General features: G+C 39.3%; 1 protein-coding gene across 1 annotated transcript; it reads left to right on the top strand.

The window, feature by feature from the left end:
* Positions 1–1,196: 1,196 nt before the first annotated feature.
* Gdi2 (GDP dissociation inhibitor 2) lies at positions 1,197–23,135 on the top strand. The gene is made up of 11 exons (XM_034509579.1): positions 1,197–1,457; positions 9,544–9,651; positions 11,324–11,423; positions 13,584–13,718; positions 14,857–15,055; positions 15,466–15,597; positions 18,109–18,208; positions 20,195–20,366; positions 21,773–21,917; positions 22,089–22,143; positions 22,235–23,135. Exons 1-11 carry the CDS (start codon positions 1,413–1,415, stop codon positions 22,379–22,381), a joined length of 1,338 nt encoding a protein of 445 aa, XP_034365470.1. The 5' UTR covers positions 1,197–1,412; the 3' UTR covers positions 22,382–23,135.
* The last annotated feature ends 100 nt before the right edge of the window (positions 23,136–23,235 follow it).

Raw genomic sequence — 23,235 nt, 5'->3', positions numbered from 1 at the left:
CTTTGTCTGCCACTCAATTAGACATCACCATAAAAACACCGGTGCTTCCTTCTACAAACTAACTTTACTTATTGTTTGGAATCAAAGGTGTGTACTAAGGGCATGCCTGTATTCCAGCCAGATTAAAGGTGTGTGCTAAGGGCTGAGCCACACCACGGCTAGAAATAGTTTTGTTTTTCAGTAAATAACACAATCTCAGGGTTCACTGTGTGATCAAATATCCCCCAACAATGGTGAGTTCAAAGGGGCCTGTAAATATTTAATGGTAATATGTAATGTAAATATTTAACAAACAAACAAAAAACCCAACTCCTGAAATTAATTAGATTTAACAAAGTTTTAACAAGGAACAGGATTCAGATCCAGGCAGCACACCAAAGGTGGCTCAGAATGCCCCACCTCTAGTGTGGTTAACCATACGTAGAGGTTGAAACACAGCAAACACAAAATTACCTCAATAGTGCAAGTCAGCATTTGCCTTTTACGGACACACTTTGGCAGCCTTCAGCCTGGGACTGGCTAAGTCCCAGTTGCTTGGTTACCAGGGTACATACTCTTAAATTTATAACCTGCTTTGCATCTCAGAACATTATATAGGAAGGCCATTCTGGACCACATTTTACCTAAAGTATGGGTATCAGTTCAGAACACATTTATTTGTTTGAACAGAACCATACAAGTTTAAAACAGGGCATACAAGAATCTCGAGCTCTTCCCAGCCCCGCGGGCAGGGGCAGGAGCCAAGCTGCAGAGGCAACGAGGCTGCCAACCTTCCGGGAGGCTGCTGTTCTCAAGACTTGGCCCCGCTCGCACCGGGCGGTGCACACCCCACTCAAAGTCCCAAGGGCGGAGTTCGGGCTCCGGGGCCTGAGGACTAACCGAACTCCATCTCACGCAATGGCGCGGGAGTCAGGCACGTGGTAGCCCAGCCGCAGTTTCCGCCCTGCTCCTTCTATTCAACCCTACCCTGGGCTTCGCGTGTCACCGCCCAAACCACCTTAGCACAAGACGGGTGGAAAAAAAAAAAAAAAACAACAAAAAAAACCCGGAAGCCAAGATGGCAGCAGCCCTCTCTTCTCTCGCGAGAGGGGAAACAAGGGGGAGGTGGGACGAGCGGGAGATGCACCAATGAGGGAGTAGGTCTCCCGTGACTGACAGCGCAGGCGGCCTCTCGCACGCCCCGCCCCGGCTACGGCGCTCGCTCTACTCTCCCCGCGCTCTCCCCGCCTCCCCTCCCTCCCCTCCCGGCTCTTCTCTTCCCGTTGAGGTGGCGGCCGGCCTCGCCTCCTACTCAGCTCCGTTTTTCCTCTCCTCGCTTTTTCCCTTTCCCCCCCGGGGCCCAGAGCGGCCGGGCTTCTCACTCCCTTCTCTACAGTGGCCTTTGAGCCCCTGAGTGCGCTCCTTTCCCCGCCATGAATGAGGAATACGACGTGATCGTGCTGGGCACCGGCCTGACGGTGAGCTGCGGTGGACGGCGGGGAGACGTGTCCGGCCGGCCTGTGCCGGGCCTGGGGGCGAGGGCGGGTCCCGTCGGTGTACACTAGCCCCGCCCGCCCCCGAACTGCTGGTGTCTGCACCCCCGTTGGGGACCGTCCCCACTCGCCCGCCTTGGGTCTGGGGAGGGAGGTCGTGGCTTGTTGGGATGCAGTGATTTGAAGACGTCCTAGTGTGTTAGGAAAAACCGGGATGTGGAACCCGGGACGTGTATGTGGGAAGCCTGCCCATTGGGAAGTTGAGGACAGAATCGCCCAACAGCCGGAGAGGAACAGCCTCGTCCTCCTGCAGGAAGGAAGAGGAAAGGGAAAACAGCCTGTGCTCCCTGCACTTCCCTTTTGGGTGGATGACCTCTCCCGCTTGGAAGCAGGCAAGCCCTGAGCCGAGCGGGAGGGAGTCGCTGCTAGCGTTAGCATTGCCTATGTGGCGAGCAGCGGCAGCAGCTTGCTCAGCTAGTCACTGGGCGCAGAAAGCCAGGCAGAAGGATGATCGCTGGTGGGTTATTTGTCCTAGAGTTTGGCCAACTTAAGTTTCTAGAGAAAATAATGAAACGAGTTTCTTTAAAGAACACAAATCCTTTTTTTCTAATAAGCCTTAATTAAGCATTGCTTTACCGTCCTCTCCTCTCTCGCTTGGAATGGGAAATTAATTTTCTCAAAACTTGTCTATTAAATACTTTTCACGCCTGGCCCTTGCCATGTTTCCCTTTTGTTTGGTTTATTGCATGCCACCACTGTTTCTTGAGGAGGGGGAGGCTGAGTTCTCTGTACTGCATACACTTAAGGCAGGTTAGAAAATAAATGCGCAGTGTGAATGTACTTGTGTATTAAAATGTAAGGCAGTACCTAATGCTACAGTATGTTTTCGTTCAGTATCAATCTGCTTAGATCTGGAAACAAATATAGACAGGTTTTTATATCTTGTGCTCCCCCCACCCTGCACCCCTGCTGTAACAAAAGAGCTGATCATTTGCAAAAAGGAATTGGAAAGAGAACCAACCATTTTGACTATCAATTGCGGGGTATGTGTGTAGTTGAATGTGAAATTATGAGTAAATTACTTCATCAGGAACTCTGACGTGTGCATCCCATATGTATGTCCATCAAATGTCCAAGTCATTTAATAAGAGCCATGGCTTTCAAATTTATTGAAATGCATTGACATTTCTTAGGATCAAAGTATTATCTTTAAGATAAAACACTCGGAAATAACTGTTTTAGAGAAAACCTTCAAGATTTTTATTCTACTTTTTTTTTTTTAAATACTTTTAGGAAAAGCGTATTTTTCTCCTTACAGCGATGAATAATGATTGCGAGAAGAGATTATTGTATTCTGACAAGGTCTCACTTTGTAGCCCTGGTTGACCAGGAATGTAGAGCTCTGCCTGTCCCTGCCTCCTGGGTGTTGGGATGAAAGGCAAGGCCGAGATGTCCTGCTCTAGACTCAGTAAACATGTGACTTCCCAGAGACTAGACTGTCAGATAGACAGTGAAGTGATCATCTACAACTACTTTGAATGATTGATTGAATTTCTCCTTTTTCTTTTTTTTGGCAAGGTCTTTCTGTGTAGCCTAGCTATCCTGGAACTTCCTATGTAGATAAGGCTCCTGAATTCACAAGAGATATTTCTACCTTCTAGCTTTCCCAGGGGTCAGTGCTGGGATTAGAAGGCACATATTATCACACCCAACCGTTGGATTTTTTTTGGGGGGGGGGTCTTCGGTGGGAAGACTTGAATGCCTAAATTAATCACTCTACCCACGGCTCTCTGCAGATTGACCTTTTTAGTGCCTAATTGGGGTTCCAAGCATAGTAAGTCGTTTGTGGTGGCCTGTTAGTGCCCCTGTGGCTGCCAGCATATTGTGAGAACCAATTATTTCCCTTTTGTATTGTCATTGCTAATACTTCATATTTGCCCATTAATAAGATCGGTTGAGTGCAGATAAGTGAGTGCAGAGCCATCTTGCAAGCTTACACAGGCCTAGTTAGAAGCATCATTTTGTATCAAAGATAGCACAGTCTGTTTAACAAAGTAACACCCTTTATTTACATTTTCACTTGAATTGTGAATTTCTTAATGGGTAATGGATACACAGTAACTAGGATGTAGAACAGTTTCTGCTGTCTATAGCTATGCTAATTTTGTTCCTCACTGGGCCTTCCTAGATGTATACTGGGAAATGTTCTAGAGTTGTATCAGTGTAGGATTGTGGTCATCACAGGCCCATCACTGATAGAAGCAATGATGGTGGGACGATGTCCACAGTAAGAAATGATAGTGGTAGTAGGACCTGGGTGAAATCTTGAGTTAGGTTAAATCTTGAAGAGATTCTCAGTCAAAGTTTAAAACCACAAATTAGAAGTAACTTTGAATATCAGAGTGTACACACCATTAATGTTTGGCCTGTAGACATTTAGTGCTGGAGATTTAAGAACCTAATAAAAGGCTGTATACCAAATGTTGTATAATATTGGTGTGTCAAGGACTTTGAGTGAAGAAACCTTGTTACTTTAGTGTCGCTTGGTGTTGGCATTGTTTTCAATCAGTTAAATTCACATTAATTCACAAGCATTGAACATAACTTTAGTAAAGAAGACCTTTAATTTTCTATGAAAAATGGCAGATTCTGTGTAATTCTCTTAATATTGAGAATGATCACTTTAAAGGCTATGAGGTCATGGTACACACCTTTAATCCCAGCACTTGGGGGTGGAGGGTGGGCACAGACACAGATGGACCTCTGAATTGGAAGCTAGCCTGGTGGACAGAGCTTTGGGAAAGCCAGGGCTACACAGAGAAACCCTGTCTGCAAAAAGAAAAAGTAACACACCCCTCCCCCCTCCAAACCTGTAGCCTGCAGACAAGCCTTTCTACTGACAGCCCAGTAAGGAGAGTGACTGTCTTGGTAACTAGTGTTCTGTGAGGACTAATTTTTGTGCTGTGACATAATGAATGCATTAAGTCCTAGCGAGCTTTGTGGGGACTTCAGCCCCTTTAACTAGGCTCAGGCTGCTTTGCCTTTTGAATTATTCAGTCTCATTTTTGCTTCCTATCCCTTTGTTGGTTGGCTGGCAACTTCTGCATTTCTATGCTTTGAGCATGTGTAAGCAGACTTCTACCACATAATTGGCAGGCAACTCATATGGGCTTGGTACTAAATCACTGAGTTGTGCTAGAATTAGTTTATTTGAAAAGAACCTGCTCCACAGCCATTTGTGCTTCCCAAAGGCTTTGTTCTTGTTTTATTTTCTACACAGTAAGCCTACACATTAGGAACAGAAACATGTACTTTGACATACAAACAACTCATTTTCAGCATTATATGTTTAAAGATTATCTTATATCCCAGAATACGCTCCCTACCATTTCTCTTTATTAAAACATACTTAACAAATACTGGGTTTTGTGCTTGATTTGAGAATCCTAAGCTATAATTTAAATTTGCTCAGACTTAGACTTGATCTTGAAAACCTTTGCCATAGCTTGGAGAGGTATAGACAAAGGACTTTGTATTTCTTGTGGTAGTGGTCATAGGACCAAGGCTTTCAAATTCTAAAAAAAAAAAAAAAAAAAAAAAAAGGTTGAGTATTTCTAGCCTAAAGGTGTTTAATTTAGAGTGCTCCAAATGAATCTTTTGGGAGCTCCAGTGCCGTCCCACAGATGGAAATTCCACCATTGACATTATGTTGCTGGGTGGTTGTCAAGACGCAGGTTCATTAACATACTGTATTAAGGTATTTTCAGGCTAGCCTAAGTAAAATTTAGGTTTACGTTTGGATCCCATTCCCAAGAAACCTTGCTATAGTTTGGTGACACTTTAATCCCAGCATGTGGGTGGCTCAGGAGGTTGAATCAGACAGAATGGTCTTTCTACCTACAGAGTTCCAGGCCAGCCAAAGCTACATAGTGTGACCTTATCTAAAAAAATAAAAACAACAAAAATCCCATATGTATCAAATTTTTCTAAAATGAGAAAAGAAACAGACATTTAAAACCCCTGTTTTCAGGCATTTTAGATGGGGGAAGCAGCTTGTGTTCACCTTAAAAGATGTAAATGTTCCAAGCACTTGAGGTTCATGTAGGATTTTTAAGCATATATACAGGTCAAGTCGGGAATTTGATTCGGGTGTCTGATTTTGTCTAATTTTAAGTGGCATCTGATTTGAAAGGCCACTCTGGGTTAATGTGGGTTAATGTTTGAACTCACCTACACAACGAGCTGCCATTGTCTCTCCTCCTTAAGGAGAGTCTCCTGATTGAAGACTCAAATTGAAGTAATTATTTGTCCTGTTTCAGTTATTTAAACTATCTGTGACTGTTACATTCTGTTATGGTAAGTGAAAAGGTAAACTTAAAAGCTTCTTAAGGATGGTAAGGATGTGGTAAGTAACAGGAGTGTCTTGAAAACCTTTGCCATAGCTTGGAGAGGTATAGACAACAGACTTTGTACTCCTTGCATTAGTGATCGCAGGACCAATGCTTTCAAATTCTTAAAAAAAAAAAAAAAAAGTTGAGTATTCCTAGCTTAAAGATGTTTAATTTAGAGTCCTCCAAATGAATCAAGACACACAAATTACTGCTGTGGAGGAGTGACTAGAAGAGTAAATGTAGGCCCTGAGGGCTCTGTGCATATCATCTCAGTACTGAGGGGCCAGAGGCAGGAGATTGGCGTCTGTAGCCAGCCTAGGCTGCATAGTGAAACCCCATCTGACTAAAGAAAAAGGATGCATATAGAATCCCCAGAAACTCCAGGAAATGTGGTTAACTGACTTTAAAAGTATTGGTAAGACTGTTGTGATGGTACACCCCTTAATCCTAGCACTCAGGAAGGCCAAGCCTGGTCTATGTAGTGAGTTCCAGGATAGCCAGGGCTACATACATAGAGAGAGCCCATCTCAAAACAAACTAATAAAGTACTTGTAAGCTTTGTGTAGCAGGAGGAATGCTTTTCTGGTTAAAGAGAACACTGCACATTGGGATTTATAAAAGGATGTGGGATCCTTTTATCTACCAGAATAGATGGGTTAGTGGGAAAAGGTGCTTGCCGCCTTATGACTTGAATTTGATCACTGGGATCCATGAATTATGGGAGTCAGTTTTTTGCTTTCAAGTTTTTCTCTGACTTGCCCATTTGCCCCATGGTACCCATGTGCGTGCATACATACGTGTCAATTCATACGTGTGCAGGGCTAGGAAAATAGTGTCAGTATGCTGCCCGTGGAGAAACAAGGTCCTCCAGAACCCACATTAAAAACAAAAACAACCAAGCCAGTATTTGTTCTAAGTGATACCTTTGAATTGAAGGCAGTTACTGTCAGCTATTTGACACATTTTTAAATTATTAGGCCCTTTATTTTAATTCTTAGCCTTCATGTTTTAAGGCAATGGTTATGCATAGTTGTATGAGTGTTAAGAGTTAGATGTAGATGCTATTCAACAAAGTTTGCTATGATTTTTGTTTCAGAAACTGAGCCCTGAAGTCTGCTTTTAATAAGTGAGAATGTGACTTTTTGGTTATACTCTTTTTAAATGCAAGAGCCTGTTGTTATTCCACTTTCATATATGTGTGAACAATATATTCTAATATTGGACTAAAAGAAGCCAGGGAGCTGGATGGAGTGGCCCATACCTTTAGCCCTGCTGGGAGGCAGAGGCAGGCAGATCGGAGTTTGAGGCCAGCCTGGCCTACACGATGAGTTCCAGGACAGCCAGGGTACATAGACCCTGCCCTGAAAAAAAGGGGGAGACACACACACACACACACACACACACACACACACACACAGAGACACAAGGGAATTGCTTTTAAGTAATATTAGGACTGATTATTGTATTTGTAAAATACTTTCAGTTCTGTTTATCAATATGACACTAAGACAATGAATATGTAGACACAATGGAAAATGTTTTGCAGTATATATAACCTATAAAGGACTATATTTCTAAAATATATAAAGACCTTTTATAAAGTACAAAAAGGACGAAATCCCATTTAAGAAAATGAGTCAGGGCTTGAGAGGTGGCTCAGCAGTTATAAGCACTTGTTGCTCCTGCAAAGGACCTGGGTTTGATTCTTGGCGACTATATTGTGGCTCCAATTACATCTGTTGTAACCCCAGACCCAGGAGTGTACATGCACACATAACCCTAGGCCCAGGAGTGTACATACACACATAACCCTAGGCTCAGGAATGCATATACATACATGCTGGCACAACACTCATGCACATACAGTTAAAAAAATGAAACAAAAAATAAATTGAAAAGTGTTTTTTAAAAATGAGTTGGTGGCACCAGTGGCTCACCCAGAATGCTTCCTGCTTCCTCAGGCAGCTTACAGTGACCTGCCTCTTCAGCTACAGGTGTCTGATGCTCTCTTTGGTCTCTGGGCACATGCACACAGACACACGTAATAGTATGTGTAATTACATATGAAATATTTAAAAATTAAATGTTTCAAACAAGGGGGAAAAGGCTAAAAGTGTGATTAAATCCTAGCAGGTTCTGCCAATCATTAGTCAGTCATAAAGTGTTCTTAGCCTCATTCCATCAGGATCAGTGAGGAAACCACACCCTAGTAAGAGTGACTAATGGGCCTGAAATTATATGCTGTCAGAGCAGTGAGTTTGCCGTCATAATGGAAAGCTGATGGGCACAGTCTGCTTTCCATGATGCTGCTGTAACAAATGTGCCCAAAGTGGCCACATAACAATATTTAACTAGTGAAGAACTGGAAGTCTGGCCCAAGAGGAGAGTGGCTACGTAAAATCTGGCATGTTCCCACTGTGTGTATTCAGTTGAGTCCTCTGTTACTTTGTTATCAGAAGTGCAGTTCCCTAGACTAGCTGCTTCAGTAGCACTTGAGAACTTATCAGAAACACAGAAACTTTTCCCTCAGGCAGACACAGGAATCTGAATACACATTTTCACATGAGCCCCAGGTGACTGTCACTTGAGAAATACTACTCTGTAAGCTAGTCTTTGGAAATCTGTCCTGGACCAGCGTCATCACCATTACCTAGGAACCTTTTAGAAATGCAGGTTTTCATCCCCCTTCCTTCCCAAGCAGCCCAAGAGATGGATCTCAGTTTTAGTTTATTAAACCTTTGGGAGCTGTGGATTCAACCTGAGTTTCCAGAGCCTGCTTAGAGCACATTTTTCAGCAAGATGGTAGATGATGGCAAAACAGGAACCATACCGCCAGATCCTCCACTTGCAGGATTAGGCAGAATTTCAGATAGGACATAATACTTAAGGCTTTGCAGGCCATGTGGGCTCTGTCCCAACTGGTCTGTTATTGGGAAAATAGCCAGACAGGTTTAGGAAAGCTCAGTAGGAACAGCTTTTGTAGGGGAGTGATAGGTGGTGGTGCTGGAAGGTATGGCGGACATTTTCTGTACACAGTCAGCATTCACACTTGGACAAGGAGGGAATGCTTCGAAATTTTTCTGAGTCTGTCTGTGAGGGAAGTCTGCCATTGTCCTATTAGCATGGTCTTGTCAACAATGCACACCCACTCAGGAATCACTCAGGGCTTCCTCCTTTCCCATACCTAAGGTGTCCATTTTTAGGAGGTTTATTTTTTGAAAGAACTTGCCAAAGCCAAATAGTCGTAGTCTGTCAGTTCTTTCGAATAAAGATGTAACTCATGTAACAGGTTTTACATTCTATAAATGAATGGCACTAAAGATTTTCCATGAGCTGGATTTTACAGTGTAAAAAAGGTGGGTATTATGAGTGTGCCTTTAAGTTAAATTTCAATGCTTCATAAAGACCTTAGTGAATGCTTAGTAGAAAAGAATAGAGAAACAGGATGTAGATGAAAGCCCTGATTGTCTGCCCAGTAAAAAAACAGCTTATCTGTCCTGGTATTGGGAATCTCATTTTCACCTTGGAGCTCACTGGAGTCCAGGAGAAGCATTTTGTTATGGTGAGTGAGTGTTTTAATTAATAAGAGAATGCTTAGTGAGTTTACCTTTTAATAGAGAAGACATTTAAACATGTTATGTATGTCTTTTCTTCTTTTAAAAATACATGTTTACCTTTAGGAATGTATCCTGTCAGGGATAATGTCAGTGAATGGAAAGAAGGTTCTTCATATGGATCGGAACCCATACTATGGAGGAGAAAGTGCATCTATAACACCACTGGAAGATGTAAGTTTCTGGTCCACACATCTTTACATGCAGGATTATCTGTGAGTGTCCACTTTCGCTTTTGGACTTTTGGACGTGGTCTTTGTTTTGGCTTGAGACAAGGTGTCTTTCTCCCCAGTCCTGGCTATCCTGTACTCTGTACAGACCACACTGGTTCCACTTCTGAGTGCTGGTTAAAGGTGTGGAACACCTCGCCTGGCAGTTTTGGCTTATTAAATACTCTGTTTAATAAGTTGGCCGCTCTGATTTTTTAAGAGCTTCTAGTTTGGAGGTTGTAAAAATGTTAAGTGAGGATGAGGAAGCAAGGGTTGGGCTGTGCCCAGTGTGCTAGCAGATGCCATTGCTGATACCTGACCTGATTATGGCCTTAGTCTCTTACTGTCCTGTATTCTTCATCACTCTTTTAAGTCAGAGCTGTGATTCCAAGCTTACTACTGTTTGTTCTGCTGTCTTTTTTCCTTTTCCCTCCCCTTTTTGATTAAGACATGTGCGTCATAAATGAGTCATAAGGAGCGTGTAAACATTTACATACATGGGGAGTAACACTTTTTTTGTGAAAATAATATATACTTTTTCCATAAGTATTAAAATCACTGCCTGATTAACTTAACATATATCAAATAGTTTCTTCTTTCCTTTAGGAATATAGAAGAGTGGAAAGAACTTTATTACCAGTGTAGCAAAACCTTCCATCTGAATCTAGCAGTTCACATTTTGGTGCAGTTGGTTTGATTTGTGGGTTTGTTGTTGTTGTTAGTTACTTGTTACTATATTTTTTTAATTTACAAGGTTTATGGGCTGTGCCACTAGACATCGCTTTCTCGTGATTTGAAGTTGAAAGTAATAAAGACATTGTGACACTTGACCTAAATATTTCAGTTTCCATCTGTTAAGGATGACATTTTCTACATCATCACAGTGTCACTACATTTATGAAAATGAACACTGTTTAAGACTGGATTCACATTTCCAGTCATCCAGAGAGTGATATTTAGCTCTTCAGTAAACTTTTTTTTAAAACCAGGATTACCTAAGGGATTAAGCATTGTATGTGTGTTTCTTCTCTCTTCTCTGAATCCACAAGTCTCACCACCTTTCCTTTATCCTTTTTTCCTTTGGAGAAGTACAGGCTATGAGTCTGAAAAAACTTGTTGATAACTTCATACACTATTATACTGGGAAGCAGTCATTGGAGGTGAATGTGTGTGTAGTGTTCTTTGGCTGACATAATCACTGTTGTGTGCTTATGTTCACATTCATCAAAAGTGTATACATTAAGTGTGTGCAGTTTTATACAACAGTTGTGTTTCAGTAAAACCTCAGAACTACAAGTTAAGCGAAACTAGTTCTATCTTTTCTAGTTTTGAAATGTTTGACATTTATTTTTCAGCTTGTGTAGCTAGAGAATCAGAATTAGAGGGAATGAGTTTAAATGACCTATAGTAAGTGGGAGACAGACTTCTACAGTGCTGGTAATCTGTGTTTAATTACATAATATATTGAGACCTAAAAGCCTTCGCTGACTAAAGTTTTAACTGACTCAAACTAAACTGCCTTGTACTTTAACTCTTGGAGTTGTGTTATATCACACCTCTTGATCTAAAAATCATTGATAACTTTTAATGAAAATTACATTTTGTTACATTATTGGTATTTTTTGTTCTGCTTTTAGTTATACAAAAGATTTAAATTACCAGGACAACCACCAGCATCAATGGGGAGAGGAAGAGACTGGAATGTTGACTTAATTCCCAAGTTCCTTATGGCCAATGGTAAAGAATTCTACTATCATTTATGACAGTGTACTGAATCTGATTTGGAAGTAGGGACTATTACCCCGGATCTGATACCCTGGAGCTTGTTTATGTCAAAGTAGTTTAGTAATATGTTCCATTATAAGTGTCTAGAGTCACATTAAGGATGGAGGGAAGGGGGATAGTAAATAGCTCTGAAAAGAAACAAAATCATTATGTGGCATAGTGCATACCAAAATGGAAGATTTTGTAATACATATACTTTTTACAGGAAATTATAGACATTTCACACTTGGTGCAGGTCTGGTATAGTGCAGTGCAAGCCAAAATTGTAAATATAATAAAATTGTAAATATTTGTAACAGGCTCCCTTCTTAATGCTTACATCATAATCTACATGAAACCGAGTCTTACATGGTCATTTAAAGGTTTTCTAGTTTATAAGTTTTTGAGATTAAATTTCTCAGTATTTTAGGAGACTAAAATATTTTATAAAATTTCTGTGGTATCTTTGTTTTTTTTCTAAGATGGTATTGAGCAATGAGCCCGGAGTAGTGGTCTGTACCTGTGATCCCAGCACTCAGGAAGCAGAGACAGGATATTGCTAATAGTGTTATCCTAGCCTATGCTGCACTTAAATTTTAGGTCAACCAAGTCTCACAGTGGGAGGTCCTGTCTGGGGGGGGGTAATAAATAAAACAAGGAAAAACTAAATTTTTTGTTACAAATTTATTTCCCATGAAATAAAGTATGTGTTTCTTTTTCCTTTTTTTTTTTTGAGTTTATGTTTTATACTTTGTATTAGTAGAGACCTTATTTTTATTTGTCTCTTACATTTAAATAATAATGGAATTCTTGGGTAAATTATCAACAAGCTTGTATAATCTAGGTAACATTAACAGTAAGTAGAAAGGTAACAATTTACATAGTCAGTCTCATCCAGATGTGGTTTTACAGTGCTAGGGATTGAGCCACCATTTAGATTTAATTATGCTTAATATTTTGATATATAAGATAACATGTATGTGCATGTATGTGTGGTTCCAGTTAGCATGTAGTTTTCAGCCTGTGTATACAGTGGTATTTCATCAGCTCACACACATTCCCTTCCTCCCTGTATTGCACCCTCTACATACGTATTCATACATAGGAGAACATTGTGGATCTTTTCCAGAAAGCCTTTTCTGCTTATTGCCACATTTGGATTTGCCTTTCCCAGTACGTTTATTAACCTTTGATAGTATTCATTTTGTTTCTGCCACTTTGTTATTGAAAAGTGAAATTTGGGTTTTTAGTATAAATCTATTAGAGGGTGGGAGGAGTGTTAGTTAATTGCCAGTTTCCCTGTTTATTGGTGAATTGGCCAGTGTTGTAGTTGGCATGTTTATAAAGTTGTATTTGCCTTGCATTGAACCCTTTACAGATTATTGTTCATCTCAGGACACAGGAGCAGCCTTTTCAGCCAGCTTCTGCTGTATAGTCAGTTCTGCTGTCCAGCTCTACTCCATGTGTTCTGTACAGAGCACTTGCTGGGCTTTTCCATGGAGCTTTTGATTGTGATGCTTAATATACTCATATACTATGCTTAATATACTCATTATTTTCTTTTTAACACACGATTCTAAGAATACCAGTATTTACTGTTACTGGTCTCTTTTTTTTTTAACTGTCATTTTATTCCTATATAAAATTACTTGTTTACCATATATAAATACATGAATCTATTGTATGAAGTTCACCTACTTTTATCTTATTTGAAGATTTACTGTTTCAAAGAAGCCTGTCATTTGGCACTCAATACCATTTATTGTTACCATTTTGACTTTGTGAATTTGTATACTTTGTTGTGGTGGTTTTGAGATGTGGTCTTTGTTAGCCCAAGCAGCATGGAACACTGGGCCTTCTTCCTCAGCCTTCTGACTTGGGTTGCCTGGCGAGCCATGTTGAGCTATATTCAATTTGTAATTATGAGTCTTAATATTGGGGCCAAACAAGTGTTCCTGTACTTAAACTCTGCTGCCTGAGTATCTCCACTTTTTTATGTCTTCAGCCCTAACTTAAAAGAAGATGTGACCACCCTGTTATATTTATCTTTTCAGATTAGCATTAAAATGGTTTTGGTCTCATAAAAGCTTTTGATGGTTGGCACATGAGCTTACAGACATGTGGCTTTTCTAGGTCAGCTGGTGAAGATGCTGCTTTTCACAGAGGTCACTCGATATATGGACTTCAAAGTGATTGAAGGGAGTTTTGTCTATAAGGGAGGGAAAATCTACAAGGTTCCTTCCACTGAAGCAGAAGCCCTGGCATCTAGTAAGTAATTCTCATTTTATTTATCACAGTGATGAGATTTTTCTGGTGAAAAGGAGTCTAAGAAATCCATTTATCTAGTCACAGATACTCACTGATTATGTACCAGTTAACTTTAATGTCTGTTCCATTTAGAAGAGGACAGGAAAAGATATAAAACTAAGAGTTTTCTCATCTTTATCTTACTACCAGCTGTGTATTGGGAGTACTGACTCAGAGAGAAAGCTTAGGATTTGCATATACCTCCCTATTTCTCTCTGTGTATATCATACTTTTTTAAAACATTATTTTTTAGACAAGGTTTTACTGTGTAGCTCTGACTGCCCTTGATTGAATTAGAGCAGGTTGGCTTAGAACTCACTGAGATCCACCTGCCTTTATATTCAAGAGCGGAAATTAAAGGTACGTGTCACCATAGCCAGTGTATTCCTTTTAAAGATTTTTAAAAAATTTTTGTTTGGTTATTTGCCTGTATATATATGTGTGTGTACCACATGTGTGCCTAGTGCCCATGGAGGCCAGAAGGAGGCATTAGATCTCATGGGACTGGAGTTACAAATGGTTGTGAGTGACCATGTGGGTAATGTTAATTGAACCTGGATCCTCTGCAAAAGCATCAAGTGCTCCTAACTGCTGAGCCATCTCTCTAGCCTGTTTAGAGCAGAGCACTGATGTTTAGATTTCATTAAAGTGACCTACAGTGCAGTCACTATCTAAACTAAGTTGTGACTTATTCTTCCTTGGTGTCTTGGTCTTTTCCCATGAGGTCTAAGTGTGTCAAAGCATTCAGAAGAAAGAAGGCAACATTCATAATTTTGGGAACTGGCTGAGTTACAGATCAGCATTCTTAGAGGAAGAACATTGGTATAGATGCCTTTGGAGAATTTTTTTTTTTTTCAGTGTTACTTATTTTGTGCCTAATTAAGATACAGAATTCAACTTCTCTGAAAATATGTACCATTTACCTGAGGTTGTGCTGTGCAATTGAATACTGTGAATGACCTGTTTTAGAGTGTACAGCTAGAGTCTAGGTTATGGAAATTACGCATGTTGAGTCATAACATTGGTGTTTAAACGTGCCCTTGCATTCTTTCTTTCTCAGTGTCTTATTCTGTGTGCTTTTTGAAAAAAATATTTTCAGGCTTAATGGGACTGTTTGAGAAACGCCGCTTCAGGAAGTTCCTGGTTTATGTTGCCAACTTTGATGAAAAAGATCCTAGAACTTTTGAGGGTGTTGATCCTAAGAAGACCTCCATGAGAGATGTGTATAAGAAGTTTGATTTGGGCCAAGATGTTATAGACTTTACTGGCCATTCTCTTGCACTGTACAGAACAGATGAGTAAGTAGGCTAATGACTCTTGTGGTCAAAGGTTGTGGGCTATTTGCTACCTGTGCTAGGAATGTTTTACTGCAGGTAGGTTTAGGTAACATTACAGCTCCTTCCTGTATTGTATCAGACAATATTAGATTATTAGAGAATATCGACAGCAGGCAGAGGTGAGGATTCCAGTCAGAGGTTTGGTTTTCAGATCTAGATTTTTCTTGAAACTTTGAACTGTGAGACTCCAAGTGTGAGACTTGGGACGTGTGTGTTGCTGTCTGGCTCTGGGAAAGAGGTTCTAGTTGCAAATGAGTATAAGGGTGTTTTAAGAGAAATTTGGGGGCAGTAGTTTGAAATTACTGCAGGAAAAGAATTTAAAATCAAGAAAGAAGTATTCTTTTTCTAATGTTCATTTATTTTTTCCCCAGCTATTTAGATCAGCCATGTTGTGATACGATTAATAGAATTAAACTTTACAGCGAGTCTTTGGCAAGATATGGTAAAAGCCCATACCTCTATCCACTTTATGGTCTTGGAGAATTGCCACAAGGATTTGCAAGGTGAGTACCTGTTTTATCCATTAGCTATAGCCCTGAAGATCCTAGACTTCATCTTGACTCATGAAGGCGAAAAATGTCTCTGAATAATGAAATGCTATTTGCTTGTTTTCTGATTTTGAGATTTTTTATTCTTATTAAAATGAAATTTATACATAATAAACACAGAGCTTCAGTTAGATGAAATATAATTTGAAAAGTGTATAGACTTTATAGACATGTATCATTACAATTCTAATTACTACAAAAATGTTTTCTTCCCCCATAAAGTTTCCTTAGACCATAATTAGTACCCTCCACATAGAAAAATACATTCTATGCCCATTCACCTATGGTGGCTTCTTTTCTGCTTAACAGTGTTTATATGTATGGTCTGAAGACCCACCTATACTGAGAGTCACGATACTGTGTAAATACATGGTTATACCACACTCTTTTGGGATGTCTAGATTTTCAGTTTGGGGCTATTATGAATGAAGCTTTTATGAGAGTTTCGTGTACAGATAATATTGCTGACTGATGTTGAAAGTATAATTTTAAAAGTGATAAGCCACTGCTTTTCTGAGCACTTGTGCCATTTTTATACACACAGCACTGGGAGTTTTATTCATTCAGTATTTATTTGGTACTGTTATTGACATTAAAATTACATTCATTAGTGTGTGTTTGTGTAATTGTATGTGTGCGTGTATATGTGGGATGGACATGGGTTCCTATGTGGTGGGTCCTGTGAATTGAACTTGATGTCAGGTATAGTGTCTTTATCAAAATTTTTTTTAATTAAAAAGTTGGGGTTTTGTTTGTTTTTAATGTTTTGAAACAAAAGCCTTTCTACGTGGTCCTGGCTATAATGGAACTTACTTTGTTGACCAGGCTGTATTTGAGCTTAGAGATCCACCTCCCTCTGTCTGTCACGTTCTAGAGTTAAAGGCATGTGCAACAGTGCACAGTTTTATCTTTACTTTTGTTTTTTTCCAGCAGTGGAGATTGAACCTATGTTCAGTTTCCCAGCTGAGCCATCTCGATGGCCCTATAGCTTGGTTTTACATGTCTAGAAAATTAATCTTTACCACCTTTTCATGGTAATTTTGTAATTTTTGTATTGTAATTCTCCAAGTCTTGTCTAGGTTTAAAGATTTGGGTTTGTTTTTGGGTTTTGTTTTGTGGGTCATCTTGATGTATTCTAGTTCCAATCTTTTGTCAGACCTGTCTTACTAAAAATATTTTCTTCTATTGATGGCTTGCTTTTTATAAGAAGTTTTACATTTTGTTAAACTCACTATGTCAGACTTAATCTACATGTATTTAATGCATTTTGAGAACTATAAAATCTCTGCTTAGCCTAAGGGCACAAAGAGACACAGTTTTGACTTTCCATGAAACTGTTATCATTTACCTTGAAAGAATGTTGATGTGTAAGTGATGGAGGGCTTGAGCCTCTTGCCTTTACCTCATTGCCCTGATTATTATAATCTGGTAGTTAAGTCTTAAAAGTCAGGTGATACATAGCTTCAAAATTAATTTTGGCTATTGTATTGTATTGGTGGTACACAGGCAAGCACATAACTCTGCTTCATCTCCAGACTAGCTTTTGTCATTTTGGAAATATTTTATCTTCATTTTGAAGGACTTTGGTTCTAGCTTGTTTGCCTTAGCACATTGAAACTGTGTTCTCACAGCTGGTATTGGCTTGCATGAGAAGGAGGCTGTCTCTGAACCCAGGAATTCTTCCTTTGGGTAGTGTGGATTTTTCTCTTCTCTCAATGATCTTTCCGGTTTTCTTCAGTTTTTGATAGTCTTGTTTGAATATTTAGATTACTTCTAAAAGAGCCAAATTCAGAATTTTGGGTCATTATTTCTTCAGCTATTTGGTCACAGTTGCTTCTCTTTTGGAGCAGCAATCTCTGTGTGTGTTAACACTGTTTCCTGAGTTAAGGAGGCTCGGTTCATCTGTTTTTCTCTTGTAATTTTTTTTTTCTTTTGGAGGATGTATGTTCATTTGTCATAAATTTTCATCACTATGAAAGAAAAGAACAATTTTCCTCCTTGTGTCCCATTAATCTCCCCTGTGTTTCCTGTGCCCCTTCAGTCCTCCTCTTCCACATAGACCCCCTTCTACTTTTATGTCCTACATGTATGTGTGTGTATTTATCAATGTTACATTATGCATTAGAAATACATATAGAAATATGTGTTGTTCACAACTAAGTCCTGTGTTTGAGAAGACCTGTGATTTTGCTTAACATGATTTTCTTTTTATACTGATATACTTTCATTTTTATCTATACTAGACCACTCTTTTTTTTTTTTTTTTAACCTTTATTTTATCCCAATATCTCTTCTCCCGCCTCTCAAACCCTTTCTTCCCAACAATTCTCCCTCATGCTTTCATGTTGTATTTGTTTATGGCCCAATACCTTTCATTAGTAGATACTATAATTCATCTAGATTTAGGAAGGGAGATTTTAACAGTTCTTATAATTGTGAATATAATTGATTAAAAAACTTTTTTAGGTTAAGTGCTATATATGGAGGTACCTACATGTTGAATAAACCAATTGAAGAAATCATTGTGCAAAATGGAAAAGTGGTTGGTGTAAAATCTGAAGGAGAGGTAAGTAACTATTCTTGCGAAGAAAATGTGTTGTCTGCTAAACAGTGTGGTGTTGGACATTAATATTACATGTTAGATACACACATGCACACTCTGGGTCTGCCTAATTGTTTAAAATTCTTTTTTTTTACACTACAGTTTTTTGTTCTTCCCTCCTTTTTTTTATTTTTTTAAATCTTCCCCTAAGTGTCTTCAGAAAGCTTTAGGATTTTGAAATGAAACAGAAGTGGCTGTAATATTAAGTCTTAAGCCGGGCGGTGGTGGCGCACACCTTTAATCCCAGCACTCGGAGGCAGAGGCAGGAGGATTTCTGAGTTCGAGGCCAGCCTGGTCTATAGAGTGAGTTCCAGGACAGCCGGGACTACACAGAGAAACCCTGTCTTTCCAACCCCAACCCCCCCCTCCCCCCCCCAAAAAAAAGACCCAAAACTAAGTCTTAAGATGATGGCATCATCTGTTTATAGTGCTGTACCATATACTGATTACTTTCTGCTTGCACACGATAGTTTTAACAGTAATCTCTTGAAGTCAAAGTAGAGCTAGGATTTGAATTACTTCTGATTACCTTGCAACTGCCCAGGGAAAACTTTATTAGCAAAGTTAATTTAAATGTTTACCTGTAGTTCAATAATTATGAACTTTTAAGTTATGAAGATAATAAATATTTGGAGTAGCTTGGGGTGGAATCTAGGACCTTATACTTTGTAGGCTCAGCCCAGTATACTGTTTTAAAAGAAAAAATACTATAAACACTGATTATTAAATCATAAATTATTTACCCAAATAGATATTTTGAGTAATGCTCCAGTGAGTACTGGTGTACAAATGGCTATTTTTAAGACCTTGCCTTCAGTTCTTTTGGTTATATTTCAAGAGGTTGAACTGCTGGATTAAATAATTTTTTTTTTTTTTTTTTTGAGAAATTGCCATGCTGTGACATCAGCCATATTGTATCATGCTCTCATGAAGAGTGCACATACCCTGCTCTCACTTTCTGTTTGGGTAGTAGTCATCCTAATCGGGGTCTTGTGGTTTTGATTTGTACATTACTGGTTCTTTTAGTGATGTGCTACTTAGACAATTTGTAGAGTGTCTTTAGAGAAATACCTATTCAAATTCTTTGTTTTTGCTTGAGACAAGGTTTTTCTATATAGCTCTGGCTGTCTTAGGAACTGGCTCTCTACATCAGGTTAGCTTCCAACTCAGATCTACTTTTCTCTGCCTCCTGATTGCTGGCTGGGATTAAAGGCATGTGCCATCAATGCTTGTCTCTTTGCCCAGTTTTTAATCAGGTGTTTTTTTAAAAAATTGATAAATTTTAGCACTTCCTGATATACTTTGATTGTTACTTCCTATCAGATAAATATTATTTGCAAATATTTCTTGTCATGTTTCCTTTTAAATTAAAAATTTAATGCATGCTGATTGATACACACAAATTAGTCTTCAATGTGCTAAACACTCACTACCAAATTATAATAAATAAAGCTTTTCCCATACATCTTTTAAGAATTTTTGGAATTGTAGTTCTTTATAGTCTTGGGTAAGTTTTAGCTTTTTTCTTTAGTGTATTAATAGTTTTATAAGGATACCCAGGTAGCCCTAGCTGACCTAAAGTATAAACAGGTTGGCCTCAAAATTTCGATCCTACCTCTGTACCCAATTTCTGAGATTACAGTTGTGTGTCACAAATTAAGATTTGCCATGTCTCAAAATTGGTTTGTCAAAAATCACTTGAAAATATGCATAGTTATTTCTAGCTTCTCTTGTCTGTGGGCCAGCACCAGGTACCACACCATATTGACTGGCTGTAGTCTTTAAGGGAGTCCTCCTTAAAGTTCTTTTTCAAGATTGTTTTAGTTACTGATTTTAGTCTTTAGATTTCAATATACATTTCAGAGCTTAACTTTCTAATACATGAATTTGGGACATAGTGCCATGTTTTTACGTCTTCTTTATAATGACCCTTTAAATGCTTTGTTACAGATTGCTCGCTGTAAGCAGCTCATCTGTGATCCCAGCTATGTAAAAGATCGGGTTGAAAAGGTAGGCCAGGTAATCAGAGTGATCTGTATTCTTAGCCACCCTATCAAGAACACCAATGATGCTAACTCCTGCCAGATCATCATTCCACAGAACCAAGTCAACCGCAAGTCAGGTGAGTTTTGAAGGACAGATGAGGGTAGAATTTTGTGAGCTTTCTTAAGTGTTTTCACCCAGATTCCTGCCTTTACTTTGTACTAGAGTAGAGACTTTCCTGTGCCATGGGAAGCAGACCAGGGAAGCCAGATGTGGTCCTCCTAGCAGCAGTGCACTGAAATGATCTCAGCCTTGTAAATCCACTGCCTGGAATGTTGGCTTCTTGTCTAGAGTGCATGGATTACTCTTGTGGGCTTCCAGCTTTGTTAAGTTTCTTCCCCCACCCCCTTCCCTTCTCCCTCTATCTCTGGCCCCACTTACTCCAGCCCAAAGGTTTTATTTATTTATTGTGGGTTTATTTATTTATTATACGTAAGTACACTGTAGCTGTCTTCCGACACCCCATAAGAGGGCATTACAGATGATTGTGAGCCACCATGTGGTTGCTGGGATTTGAACTCATGACCTCCAGAAGCACAGTCAGTGCTCTTAACTGCTAAGCTGTCTCACCAACCCAGCTACTATGATTTTTTTATATTTGATGTGAGCCATACTTGGGGCAGAGTTCATTGCCAGGTTTAGCAGTTTATAGTCACATACATCCTCAGTCTCCTAAGGTTTTAGTGAGCTTTTCTATGGGAAAACCACCCCAGAGGAGGAAAGATTTTGGCTTATGTTTTTAGTCTGGTCAGTTGACTCAGCTGTCACTGGTCATTGGTCTCAGTGGTCACTGACTCATGTCAATATGAGTATATGGCAACAACTGCTTACCTCAAGGGAACTACGAATGCAAAGACAAGAAAGGGTCTTGGGCACAAGATTGTATCTTTCAAAGATATGATGCCCACAGTCACTTATTTCTTCCTGCTTGAATAGTTTTTAACTGCTTTGGGGGTTGAATGGCCCCTTTACAGGGGTCACATATCAGATAATCTACATATTAGAATTCGGAACAGTGGCAAAATTATCATTATGAAGTAGCAACAAAAATAATTTTCTGGTTGGGGTTGCCACAACATGAAGAACTCCATTAAAGGATCACAGCATTAGGAAGGTTGGGAACCACTGTGATAGACCCTGTTCTCTAACAGCACACTCAGCTCTGAACTCATCAATGGACCAGTGATATTAACACTTTGATGATCCAGTTATCTTTCAAGAGCACCACTAACAGAAGACCAATTCCTTCAGAGTATGAGTCTGTTTTAAGTGACATTTTACATCCAAACCATACCGTAGTCAAGAGAAATTTCATTAATATTTGTAATTTACCAAGATAATTAGTTTATCTTCATATATAACACATTGAGGTGACATTGCCCATTTCAAGTAATTTTAATTTATAATGAAGAAAAAGCATGTGATACTTGAGTGGCCTTATGCTCAGAGTTTACAAGTGTCAGTTATGTTATTCTTTGCTTCTAGATATCTATGTTTGCATGATCTCCTTTGCACATAACGTGGCAGCACAGGGCAAGTATATTGCCATTGTAAGTACAACTGTGGAGACCAAGGAACCAGAGAAAGAAATCAGACCAGCTTTGGAGCTCTTGGAACCAATTGAACAGAAGTAAGTATTGTACTCATTCATGTCAACTAAAATCAAAACTGAGATGGTATCTGTTGCATGGTCAGGTAATTCTGAGAACAAGACAGTAACTGGCTGCTGGGAATAATTAGAATGTTTCTGGCTTAAAAAATAAGGCAAAGCAGTGATGCTGATTTGTTTTTCCCCATATAGATTTGTCAGCATCAGTGACCTCTTTGTACCTAAAGATTTGGGAACAGATAGTCAGGTGAGTGTGATGATCTGAAAAAGATGTTACTAGTCTTTCTTGGGGAACATCCATCCTTAGTAGTCTGAGGCTGTTTAATTCTTACTTCCAGATCTTTATTTCCCGTGCCTATGATGCTACCACCCACTTTGAGACAACCTGTGATGACATTAAAGATATCTATAAGAGGATGACAGGATCTGAGTTTGACTTTGAAGAAATGAAGCGCAAGAAGAATGACATTTATGGAGAAGACTAACAGCAGTACACATATTATGTAATTAAGACAAACTTAAAATTTGGCAAATAATGTATATTGTATGAAATCAATATTGTAAGCCCTGCTTTTATGATCGAAATGGAGATTGAAGAGTGCTATACCAGTGAATACTCCTTCACTTTTCTAATATCATGTATTAACTTGTTTTCATGGAATGGCTAGTCAGAATTGGTTGGTTCTGTTCAGTTTAACCAGACTGCATTTTTCTTCTAGTGAAGGAGCTGCTAAACAAAATATCGAAACAGAGAACTCGATACAGTACTTGTATCTTTTAATCAGTGTAGCCTTTGCGATTGTGTGACGTTGCCCAAGAGCTGGATCCATACAATTTGTGCCATCCTGATATTGGGAGTCTAAATTGAAAATCCTTTGGTTTCTGAAAACGTTCAAAGTTTTCTCTATTTTGTTATGTCAAGTATTACAGCAGGGCACAAATAGGAGAGCCACATGTTTTGTTTATGTGGGTATAAACTTTTAACCAAACTTCAGACTTAGGGAATCGGAGGAAGCCAGTATGTGGTATTTCAACCTACAATTGCTGAGAAAGGGAAAGGAACCTTAAGGTAAAGCAGGTAAAAATATAGAAGCACCTTTTATCCCAGGTATGGCTTCTTCAATGGACCAAGCTGCAATGCAGTATTGATTTGACAGAGCCTCATTTTCAATGACGTCTGTTCCAAAGTGGCTCCAAATGATTTCTGTACTGCAAAATAAAGCCAAATTCTGGAAACCACTTTTGGTGTGTGTCTATGTCCTGCGTATGAAGACTACAGAACAATTGCTGTGCACAAAGATTTTGGATGGGCACCATTTCCTGGCTTCAGTTTATTAGT

The sequence above is a fragment of the Arvicanthis niloticus genome, chromosome 8 (assembly GCF_011762505.2).
Source record: "Arvicanthis niloticus isolate mArvNil1 chromosome 8, mArvNil1.pat.X, whole genome shotgun sequence".
Lineage (NCBI taxonomy): Eukaryota > Metazoa > Chordata > Mammalia > Rodentia > Muridae > Arvicanthis > Arvicanthis niloticus.
This window is presented reverse-complemented; position numbering and strand designations above follow the sequence as displayed.